This window comes from Polyodon spathula, chromosome 1 (assembly GCF_017654505.1).
Source record: "Polyodon spathula isolate WHYD16114869_AA chromosome 1, ASM1765450v1, whole genome shotgun sequence".
Classification (NCBI taxonomy): Eukaryota; Metazoa; Chordata; class Actinopteri; order Acipenseriformes; family Polyodontidae; genus Polyodon; species Polyodon spathula.
The window spans coordinates 58,771,542-58,784,549 of NC_054534.1; the positions used below are offsets into that span (position 1 = coordinate 58,771,542).

General features: G+C 38.9%; 1 protein-coding gene across 1 annotated transcript in view; it reads left to right on the top strand.

Annotated features, from left to right (window-relative positions):
* Window positions 1-8,683: 8,683 nt before the first annotated feature.
* The window catches only part of tusc3 (tumor suppressor candidate 3), a 111,264-nt gene continuing 106,939 nt past the window's right edge, over window positions 8,684-13,008 (top strand). The window contains exon 1 of the mRNA XM_041258471.1: window positions 8,684-8,832. Coding sequence (XP_041114405.1) covers window positions 8,728-8,832 — 105 coding nt within the window. The 5' untranslated portion in view covers window positions 8,684-8,727. The remainder of the gene's footprint in view (window positions 8,833-13,008) is intronic.

Below are 13,008 nucleotides of genomic sequence, written 5' to 3' on the forward strand. Positions count from 1 at the left end.
TCAGCTCTGCTTGGCCGCAGGGGTTAGTGTGGCTGGAGCCCCACCAGAGGGAGCTGCCAGCTACAAAGAAGGGGGAAGAGGTCAGGAGACCACCTTCCCCCACAGCAATTTCACTGCAGGAGTCCTGGGGGCTGGAGTCCCACCAGAGGGAGCTGCCAGCTGTGAAAGGGGGGAAGGTCTGGAGACCACCAACCCCAGCAGCTTTTCCGCTGCTGAAATTGTCCAGGCTGAAGGAGTCAGAAGGAGTCAGAGAGGGCATGGCTCTCAAAAAGCGGTCCATCAATAAGAACTACCCTTGTGGCAGTATTTGACTCTGGGTGCAACCATTGTCTAGCCAGGTGAGTAAGGTCAAACATTTGCAACCTCTGGGCTTCATTCTCATTAAATCTCCAGGTGTGAAAATGTTATGCTCTCACTGTGATTGTTACCCCTGCTCTGGCCAGAGTCTCAGTTTCAAGATTATAGTATGCTTTCTGTGCATCACCGATCAGGAACAGGGCTACTATGCCAGCCCATACTGAGCTGAACGCCAAAAGGTATGCCTCCACATCATCTCCTATGGTCATCTTTTGTAGGAGATGGCTGGGTTTCATGGAACTCACTGGAGCTCGGGCAGCTTCAGCCAGGTCCTAATGTTCTCTCTCTGCTTGGGCCAGTTGATCGATTGACAAGCGGTTGGTCTCCTACTATGCAGCCGTTTGCTCCATCTGCTCAGTCACTTGCGCCTGCTGTGCAGCCACCTGTTCCCATTGTATATCAATCACTTGTGCCTTCTGTGCAGCAGTTGCTTGCACTCTAGCTTTGAGCAAGTCTCCAATATTTTTATTTCTGCAGTTCTGAGCTGGATCAGTAGGGGGCGCTATCACAACTCTAACACCATATGTGGCAACATGACTGGCTGTTAGGGCTGGCCAGTGGCAGAAATAGCAAGCCCAGACTCAAAACTGCAAATAAGCACTTTTGCATACCTTTACTAACAAAACAAACACACTAAAACAAAATTAACAGTTTGAACAAAACACTTCACACAGAAATTCTTCAAACTAAACAAATCAGCACGCTGAAGCTTCCGCTCTCACACAGCATTATTGATCTTACTCTTTAACACTCTCTTTCTCTGTTACATACTCTCCTACACAATGTATTTTTCTAACATTTTTTCAGCTGACCAAAGACATTTAGTGGTCAGACTGCTGTTACTACATTTTCTACATAATACCAGGGAATACTGGTTTGGGCAATCTTAGACTTATGTACTTCCCTTCCGTGACTCCACCACAAGATTATATATATAATTTGTAAACCCCTTAGGATTTTTACATATTTCTCATATTTCAAACCTAAAATGTTATTAGATCTTAATCTAAGTCATAATAATAGATAAAGATTAAACAGATTACACAGAACCATGATACTTTTTTAACATTTATTTATCCACAAATGATTCAACATTCAATATCTATGTGTGAAAAAGTATGTGAACCTTTAGATTCAGTAACTGGTCGTACCCCCTTGAGCAGCAATTACTTCAACTGAGCGTTTCCTGTAACTGTTGGTCAGTCTCTCACATCGATTTTGAGGAATTTTGGCCCATTCTTCCTTACAGAACTGCTTAAACTCAATGACATTTGAGGGCTTCCTTGCATGGACAGCTTGTTTCAGGTCCTGTCACAACATTTCGATGGGGTTTAGATCTGGACTTTGACTAGGCCTTTCTAAAATGTGGAATTTCTTCTTCTGCAGCCATTCTTTTGTAGATCTGCTTGTATGTTTAGGATCATTGTCTTGCTGCATGACCCACTTTCGGTTCAGCTTCAGCTCATGGATGGATGGCCTGACATTCTCCTCTAGAATCTTCTGATACAATCCAGAATTCATGGTTGTGTCAATGATGGCAACCCATCCATGTCCTAAAGGCAGCAAGCAGCCCCAAACCATCATACTCCCACCACCATGCTTGATGGTTGCAATGAGGTTCTTCTGTTCGAACGCAGTGTTTGGTTTTGGCCAAACATAATGTTTCTCATTAAGTCTTGTGGATCAATATATATATATATATATATATATATATATATATATATATATATATATATATATATATATATATATACATATGTGTGTGTGTGTGTGTGTGTGTGTGTGGCTTGCAAAAGTATTCAGACCCCTGAACACTTCTCTCATATTACCGAATTACAAATGGTACATTGAAATTTCATTCTGTTTGATATTTTATTTTTAAACACTGAAACTCAGAATCAGTTATTGTAAGGTGACATTGGTTTTATTTTTAAGAAAAATAAAATACTGAAATATCTTGCTTGCATAAGTATTCAACCCCTGTGCTGTGGAATCTCCCAGTTTGCACCGATGAAAGAAATTGCCCTAACGAGGACACAATTACCTTAACATTGGCCTCCACCTGTGAACCATTAAAGTTGCTGTCACATTTTCTGGATAAAAACCCCACTGTTGAAGAATCATTGGTAAGACTGTGAATCTGAAGGAAAATGAAGACCAAAGAGCATTCTACAAAAGTTAGAGATAAAGTAATACAAATGCATAGATTAGGGAAAGGGTACAAAATAATATCCAAGTGTTTGGATATCCCAGTGAGCACAGTTGGATCAATAATCAGGAAGTGGAAGCTGCATCACACCACCCAGGCACTGCCAAGAAAAGGCCATCCCTCAAAACTCAATGCTCAAACAAGAAGGAGACTTGTGAGAGAAGCCACAGAGAGGCCAACAATCACTTTGAAGGAGCTACAGAGTTCAATGGCTGGGAGTGGAGTAATGGTGCACCAGTCAACCATATCAAGAGGTCTGCATAACACTGGCCTGTATGGGAGGGTGGCAAGAAAGAAGCCATTATTCAAAAAGTGCCATCTGAAAGCACATCTGGAGTTTGCCAGAAAGCATGAGAGTGACCCAGCTGCGATGTGGGAAAAGGTTTTGTGGTCAGATGAGACCAAGATAGAGCTTTTTGGACAAAACTCAAAGCACTACGTGTGGCGCAAACCTAACACTGCCCATGCCTCAAGACACACCATCCCTACAGCGAAGTATGGAGATGGCAGCATCATGCTGTGGGGATGCTTCTCATCAGCAGGGACTGGGCATCTTGTTACAATTGAAGGAAGAATTGATGGAGCAAAATACTGTTATTGCAGCGAAAGGTGGCTCTACCAAATATTAATGTGTGGGGGTTGAATACTTATGCAAGCAAGATATTTCAGTTTTTTTTTTATTTTTCTTAACAATATTTCCCAACATAAAACCAATGTCACCTTACAGTAATTGATTTTGAGTTTAAGTGTTTTAAAATAAAATATCGAACAGAATGAAATTTCAATGTACAATTTGTAATTCAGTAATATGAGAGAATTGGTCAGGGGTCTGAATACTTTTGCAAGGCACTATATATATATATATATATATATATATATATATATATATATATATATATATATATATATATATATATATACATACACATACAGTACCAGTCAAAAGTTTGAGTGCACTTGCTGGAAACTAAGTTTTTTTCATAATTGACCATGTTTTATGTCGTATACGTTTCTTTAAATACTTGAAAATGAAAACACATGTTACAATATACAAAAAAAACAAAAGGAGTATCAAAGCAATGTTCAAGAAAATTGAAAATTGTCTCTAAATCTTCGATTCCTCAAAATAGCCACGCTTTGCCTTAATAACAGCCTCACAAACACGAGGCATTCGGTTAACAAATTTCAGCAGGAAATCACCCGACATGTCTTCCCAGCTCTTCTGCAGCAATTCCCAGAGATGTAGGGCACTTGTGGGTAGCTTTGCTTTGACTCTTCTGTCCAGTTAGTCCCATACAAGTTCTATGGGATTGAGGTCTGGAGACTGGGCAGGCCAGGTCATTAGATTGAGTTGTCCTTCACTGTCCTTCTTCGCCAGATAGTTCTGCACAACTTTGAGGTGTGTTTCAGGTCATTATCTTGCTGATGAATGAAGGACTGCCCAACAAGCCGTAATCCTGATGGAATGGCATGCCTCTGAAGTATGCTATGATAGCCCTGCTGGTTGAGCTTGCCATGGACTTGGTAAAGATCACCAACTCTGTCACCAGCAAAGCAACCCCAGACCATGACACTGCCTCCTCTATGCTTGACAGTGGGAACCACACATGCAGAACTCATGCGCTCACCCTCTCTGCGTCTACAAATACTCGACGGTTGGACCCAAATATTTCAAATTTTGACTCATCGGTCCATAAGACCGACTTCCACTCCTCAAACATCCAGTTTCTGTGTTTTTTCTGTCCAGTTTCTGTGCTCTTATTCTGAACTCTTAACAATGGTTTCTTTGCAGCAATTCTTCCAGTTAGGCCAGCTTCACACAATCTCCTCTAAACAGTTGATGTTGAAACATCTGTACTTCTAGTAGCATTTAGCTGAGCTTGTATTTCAGGGGCAGTTAATCGACGGTTTCGCAGACTTGTGACTCGAATGAACGTGTTTTCTGTCTATGAGGTCACCCTTGGCCTGCCTGACCTTGTTCGGTCCTAATGAGTGCCAGTTTCTTCAAATCGTTTGATGGTCTTGGCCACAGCAGTTACAGACACTTGCAAAGTTCTTGCAATTTATCTTAAAGATTGACCTTCCTTTCTTAAAGTAATTCCACTTTTTTCTTTGCTTAACTGAACATATTTTGTCATTTTCTGCTCCCTTACATTCAAGACTGACAAACTTGTGCCTATGCTATCTATATTTATAGTAATCATGGACCCTCACCTGTTAACAATAATTGGTGACAAAAGGTTAATTAGGTAACATGCTAGTTAACTCAGAGAACATCTAACAAATCTTTTATACTTAGGCCAACGTTCTAACACCGTGTTATACACATTTCAGACTTTTAACTGACTTGGGCTTCAGACTGAAATCCCCTTGCATTGGATGACCATTTCATTGAAATTGACAAGATTTAAATTTTCATTTAAAAATAACATTTTTGAATGCAATTCACTTATGATTATCAGCTTATGTAAGTACACATACCATATAATGAAATATTAAGTGTTTATATACAGGTTTATACAGTTAAAAGTATAAATAATCATGAAAAACCTGGTTTCAAGCAGGTGTACTCAAATTTTTGACTTGTACTGTGTGTGTGTATGTATATATATATATATATATATATATATATATATATATATATATATATATATATATATATATATATATATATATATATATACAGGCCGTCACTCACTGTTCGTTTTCCCCCAATATGCAAGGCCCAGGACACAGTAGATAAACACCTAGCTCGTTTTGAGCACTAACTAAACTTTGACCAGGTCCCTGACTAACACACAGGATGGCTAAGCCGTTTACCTGTCAAAAACAAAACAAACAGTTTTTCACAGTACTTACTGTTATTTTGACTGCTCGGAAGCAGAGTACACCTTCTGCCTCCTTCTACTCAGCACTGACGAGCAGACTGACTGTTCTCCTTAAATACCCTGCACCTGTATCTAATTTACAATTACTCCCTGGTGCAGGGGATAAATAACAATAAATTAAATAATTAAACAAAATATGTATTTGCGATGTTTTTAGCAGGGAAGAATCTGCTAAAAGAATCAAAGAAGAATCAAGGGATCGATAGCAGGAATCCGTGCACGCTTGGGAAGGTGGCTGGTGCACAGGGGGTGTGGCCTGGACGAGCGAATAAGTAGATGAACAGCGCCACCGCTCGGGATGAGTTTCTTGGGGTTCATAAAAGAGCAATAAACAATCCTTTTTAAGCAACTTTAAACCTCAAGCTTGGTCTGCCTGATTATTTCACCGTCGCAGCTGCTGAACCAACAGCACTGCAATATGTTTAGGAAACCTTGGATTTGTATCCAAGTGTTTCATTGGTCAAAAGAAGGTCACATGGCCATCTATAAAAATCAATATTGCCTGAAAAAAATGGTCTATATTGCATGTATCGATGAATATTGAATGTGATGACATCATCACACTGTCTCCTAAACCAATCTCCAGAAGGTTCTCTGCAGGCTCCCTCACTGTGTAGAGATAGTTACTTCTACTGGTTCATTCAAAATATACAATATATCAATTAAAAGGAAAAAGGACTCTTTACCTGTAAGGGTAAAATATATATTTTTAAATTTTAAATGTTTCCATTAGTACTTTCCATACATAATTTGATCATTGCAAAGATGTTAGGCGACTGTGGTTACATTTTGTATGGTTTGATTTGTAAGCTTTCTGCTTTAGATTTATCAGTTGCATCTTCTCGTTGTGTAGCTGTTGCCCTCTTGCATCTTGATTTTGTAGTAATATATTTTTAAAAATGTGCTGTTTTCAGATAATTCCAGCATTTGTCTCTCGAATACAGGAAGAGCTTGCTGATGTACAGCATGCCACATGCGTCTTGGATCATCCTTCACTCCACCTTGCCTCTGGACTACATCTGCCCTATCCCTCTCCCTCTCCCTACCGCTCTCCCTCTCCACCCCCTGCCCACCTCATCTCCCCGTCCTCCTCAGCTCCCAAGTCTAATGATCCCTCTTCTGGATTTGAAAACTGGATTGCCTGCTCAAGAGAAGCTGTCAACATGTATACATTTGTAATCTGGTCACTGTTTGATTGTGACTGTACTGCACTATTTTGTGTATTATGGACCAGTATAATTGTCAATAAAGGCCTCATTTGTATTATGCCTGCAAAATCTCTTTCTGAAAAGTATAGTTCTTGGTTCTGAAGATGTGCGAATCCATTTCTGGTACAGATGACAACACTGTCTGATGAGAGGCAGGGGGAAGGTTTCCAGCAGAGACCAGGGACACGAGGGAATTGCACTCCACAGCCTCACCTTCTTTCCTGCTTTTGAATCGCCAACAGTAAAGTGTAGAAAAATGCATAGAGAACTCAACCCAAATATTTTACTAAAAATATGCCAAGATGTATTGTGACGGCGTCTTGCCGTGGGTTCAGCAGGAAGAAAGAGACACTGCAACAGGATTTCTTTAGCGCTTGTAAGTAACTTTTATTACACTAGCTGTGGTCTAGGGCTGGCGCTTAAAAGTGCCGTTGGTTTGAAAAGCAGGTAATGAAATGGAATACAGAATATAACTCTACTCGCTGCCACTCTCTCAGCTGACACTTTCCAAACAGCATGCAGGCTGCACCTTATATATGAGTCAGCAGGCGGAGAAGAGCGGACCTGATTGGAACCAGGCTGCAGCAGTTACACACAGACAGACGCACAACACATACTGACACAGCATACAAACATTTACAAGCAATTCCCACCCCCAGTAGTTCAATGGAGCACCAAAACGTCCCATTCATAAGTCCTGCGGGACCCAATGCTACAGTATTATTTACTGATGATTACTGCACTTTATAAATAGTTGAAATTACCATCACATGTGATTTTGATCTGTTTAGAAGGTGCTCTAAGCATCAGTCAATAGTACTGCAAGGTAATTTGTATAATATTTGGGTTGTGCCCTTTATTATTTTGATAACCTGCCAGCATGCTCAATCTTCCACTGTTGGATTGTTTTGTATAGAATAAATGTACAACTATAATACATGTAGATATGAGATGATTATGAAAAGTATTTGGAATGATTCAATTGGAATTGTCACAGGCTATTTTCTTCAAGCCACGTGTCTCTCTGCACCTGTGAAGAACAGCCCGTTAATGTAACACTACTATTTGCATTTAATACTAGCCAATATGCTGACTAAACGGGAATGAATCTTACCTAGAGTCCCTGGGGCAGAGTCTTATGTATCAACCCCAGTGCTATCACTATAAATAGCTCCTTCTATTGAGGCAAGCAAATTGGTCATAAACGATGTAATTAAGACTGTATATCATGGGGCAAAGGATGGTCGGACACTGCACAATTGCTGTTGGCATTGCTCGAAGCTTCTGCTCTGTTGAGTAATTCTGTGCACGACCACCACAGCCACGACTTCTTTGGTATGAATACAATGAATAATACACCCTTATATACTTAGATGACTCGATTTCATATCTGATTGCATTTACAGCTTTGATCATTTTTTGCTCTGATTAATGGTCTTTGCTTACAAATTATGCGGATAAATACGTTGTGCATATACAACACAAACTATTAGGCTAATTAAAAAAATGTATTATCTTCATGTTTTACACATATAAGTTTTTTTTGTTTGTTTTGTTTTATTTTTGCGGAAAACATGCAAGTGCTTAATCACATAAATAATTTCAACAATAACAAACTGGAATGAATTCATTTTTGTGAACGCAACCCCCAACCCCACCTCACTTGAGATCTGGGAATAGTCTTGATGCTCTGCTGCATACTAAACCTGAGGATCAGTTGATCCACAACTCGTTTGTTCGTTGCAATTGGATCCTCGGGAAAGTACCGACTAGCTAGCCCACAATTTAGTAAACTTGATGCGTACTAACTCTGAATGTTCATTGTAGTTGAGCAGATATATGATATATTGGTTATCAAGTTAAATGTTGTTTCAAAGAGACAGCGAAAATCAATTTTCTCCTTTTGGGAATTGTAGTTCTACTTTGGCCAGACTGCACTAGGAACCTTCCAAGGAAATCACATCATTAAACTACATTCCCCACAATCCCTGTGCAATGTGTTCCATTGGGCAATACTGTAAACTGTCGCGTTTGTGATGAAAGTGTACATTGAGCATCTACGAACATGGCGTCCAAATACAAAGGCTCTTTTCTGCACCTGCTAATGAAATGTTCGCTGTTTGTTCTGGTGCTGTGCGCTCAGTTCGGAGGTGGACAGAAGAAAAAAGAGGTACAAAAAGTAATTTGTGTTACGTTTTCATTTTGCGTAATAATTGTGAAGATGTGTATGAAAAACAAGCCACCTAGACAGCGCACATACTAAATCACTGGGATGATGATGATGATGATGATGACCGAGCCACGGTATCTCCTATGGTGTGGCTTTGTAAACATTTTACGTAACTTTTGTTGAAAACAACATATCTAAAATAGTCGTGTAGACACAGTTCAGACTGTATTTATCAGAAACAATCTAATATAGCGCGATGTATCTTGTCTACATAGAATCACACAATCTACATGTGACAGAGATATATATATATATATATATATATATATATATATATATATATATAATCTGTTGGACCTGGCCAACACCTTTTGTTTTTGGTATAGATTTTTAATTTGTAATTTTTTTTTGGTCTCATTTTCCAATGCATTTTTTTGTATGCATGAGATTGTGTAACACTTAAATTACTTTGTGCAATCCTAAAAAAGACATTAACGTGACAAGTGTTGAAATTTGTCCACTTAGCTTAGTGGGCCATTCCATGAAATGTAAAATTTGTTACACTGGTAAATCATCAGTATTGGACTACTTGCAAGCCAGTGCAGCAACTATACCAGTTTTATGGAATGGCCCTAAAACCAAAGTCAAGGGAAAAACATAACAGTTAGAATAATAAACCTAGCATATTCACTGGGCCCTTTTATTTGCTTGTTTTTAATGATGTTTTTAAGGTCCTTGTCTTGACTGTTCTCACTAAACACCAAAATAATGTAGGTCAAGAGAGAGAGGACAGTATCAATTGTAGCACAACATGAAAATGCTTGCACTTTTTTTTAAATCAGCTTTATTAGTTTTGCAGTTTTTGTTTCTTTCAGGAATACAAAGAACAGTATAATACGTTGTATAAGTTTGAAATGCCTTAACCTTGTAGTAAATTTATGGGGATTTCATATAAATTAGTTTAATGACAGGGATGGAAACTGGACTAGACAGAATGAGAGGTCAGATCCAAATCTATGGAAGTAAGTACAGGTTCAATCTACCTTAAGGAAGTTGACCGGGTCATGGTATATAAAGTATATATTATTATAGACAAACAGTGGTCAAGCTGTTTTTTCTTATTTTGGGGTTTTTTAAAACATAGCAGGGGTGTACAATTTTTGAACAAAACATCTTGCCCCAAGGGACTTGTCCTTATTTGAAATCTACTTGCTCCCTCTCCGTCGCACAAAACAGACACACAAAAAGTAGACTATAACTAGTAGGATTTTGGTTTTATTTAACAGTGACCACAACTGGTGATTAACAGGGCGGATCTAGCCTTGTAGCTTGACTGGTTCACTATGTTCGTTAAGATACGCAAAATGTTTCCTGTGACCCCACCTCACCTCAACAAATGTATAACATACTTTAAGGAAATGTATAGTACAACTGTAAGAAATAATACTTGGAGCTATTCACATATAAAAATAACTTCTGCCTGTATTTTCCAGTCTTTCTCTAAAAGCTGAGTTGAAATCCTGATGTAGAGGTATTTTAGTTTATCGCATCACAGGTAAGAAATCATTGCTATTTATTACTACTGCTTTGTGGAGTTCTGATTTTTCTTGACGTTCTTTAGTTTTGTATTTGCTGAACCCCGGATTTTTGAAGGACTTGTGTATAACCTGTCAAGTTTCTCTGCATTTTTTTTCAGGAAAGACGAAATACGTTTTTTCTTTTGTTTATTTCTATTATATACTTACAGCTATTTTTCCTCATCTAACATCTTGTACCATGATGGCTTTTTTTAACCAAGGCACCTTAGTAAATGCTGCTGCAGATCGATAAATCACATGTTTGCACCGTGCTACTGAGCGACTACTGTGCTGTGTGCTGAGAAACTGACAGCACCAGACAGGATGACAGAGAGGAAAAAAAATTCTCTCAGCCCTGTCGCCTTGCCGACTACGAAGGGCTGCCTGAAATTGACACCGATGACACAGATACAATGTTTATTTTATTGTCTGTTACATGAGTTGCTATTTGGACAAATGCTGACTGGTTTGTGGAGTTGGGGGTTACAGCATGTGGGTGGATAACTATGAATTACTACCTACAATAATTAATTTACTTGCATACACACGCAATCTTCACTAAAGCCCCAATTTAAAGACATTACGTTTCACTGTAGCCCTCGGGATAAAATTGTTAGCTAGGTGACAATTATTTATTTATTTTTAATTAGCAATTGGAGAAAACCGCTTCAGCAAGTACACTAGAGTCATAAGAAAGTTTACAAACGAGAGGAGGCCATTCGGCCCATCTTGCTCGTTTGGTTGTTAGTAGCTTATTGATCCCAGAATCTCATCAAGCAGCTTCTTGAAGGATCCCAGGGTGTCAGCTTCAACAACATTACTGGGGAGTTGATTCCAGACCCTCACAATTCTCTGTGTAAAAAAGTGCCTCCTATTTTCTGTTCTGAATGCCCCTTTGTCTAATCTCCATTTGTGACCCCTGGTCCTTGTTTCTTTTTTCAGGCTGAAAAAGTCCCTTGGGTCGACACTGTCAATACCTTTTAGAATTTTGAATGCTTGAATTAGGTCGCCACGTAGTCTTCTTTGTTCAAGACTGAACAGATTCAATTCTTTTAGCCTGTCTGCATATGACATGCCTTTTAAGCCCGGAATAATTCTGGTCGCTCTTCTTTGCACTCTTTCTAGAGCAGCAATATCTTTTTTATAGCGAGGTGACCAGAACTGCACACAATATTCAAGATGAGGTCTTACTAGTGCATTGTACAGTTTTAACATTACTTTGATTTAAATTCAACACTTTTCACAATGTATCCGAGCATCTTGTTAGCCTTTTTTTATAGCTTCCCCACATTGTCTAGATGAAGACATTTCTGAGTCAACAAAAACTCCTAGGTCTTTTTCATAGATTCCTTCTCCAATTTCAGTATCTCCCATATGATATTTATAAGGTACATTTTTATTTCCCGTGTGCAGTACCTTACACTTTTCTCTATTAAATGTCATTTGCCATGTGTCTGCCCAGTTCTGAATCTTGTCTAGATCATTTTGAATGACCTTTGCTGCTGCAACAGTGTTTGCCACTCCTCCTACTTTTGTGTCGTCTGCAAATTTAACAAGTTTGCTTACTATACCAGAATCTAAATCATTAATGTAGATTAGGAATAGCAGAGGACCTAATACTGATCCCTGTGGTACACCACTGGTTACCACACTCCATTCTGAGGTTTTTCCTCTAATCAGTACTTTCTGTTTTCTACATGTTAACCACTCCCTAATCCATGTACATGTGTTTCCTTGAATCCCAACTGCGTTCAGTTTGAGAATTAATCTTTTGTGCGGGACTTTGTCAAAAGCTTTCTGGAAATCTATATAAACCATGTCATATGCTTTGCAATTATCCATTATCGATGTTGCATCCTCAAAAAAATCAAGCAAGTTAGTTAGACACGATCTCCCTTTCCTAAAACCATGTTGACTGTCTCATATTACCATATATGGTAATTTTCCATTTTGGATCTTATTACAGTTTCCATAAGTTTGCATATAATAGAAGTCAGGCTTACTGGTCTGTAGTTACCTGGTTCAGTTTTGTTTTTAAACAGTAAAACATTCACTGGCCACTGACAAAGCGGTGGGGCGATCCTTCAAACATTCAAATCCATTCACACAAAGTCTCCCAGCTTTCTTGAAATGATATCTTTTCCCTGTTTTTCATTTGTATTTGTTATGTTCTTCATCAGTATCCAACTTTGTAGATTCAGTGTCCGTCAGTTCTGGAAGAACTGATGGACACTGAATCTACAAGGTTGGATACTACCAGTCTCTACCAGCTTGCCCATCTGGACAAGGGGGGTGAATACATTTGAATACATTTTTGTAAAATGACTTTACACTTCAAAGATGCAACGTGTTTCAGTAAATTCAGACTCCCAATAAACTTGGCATCCCACGCAGAGGGAGAAAACAAACGTAAAACATCATTAAGTGAGGTTGGCATTGCAGTGGAGATGAAGGGAGGTTTCTGTTCCGGTGGTGATTGTTTTGTAAGCATGAATGCTTATTCGCCACTGCTACACCCTGTTAGAAAATTGACTTCCCTGCGTTTTTTTTTAACACAACACCGAATGTGACGGTAGCCTATATGTGTACATTTGTTTTA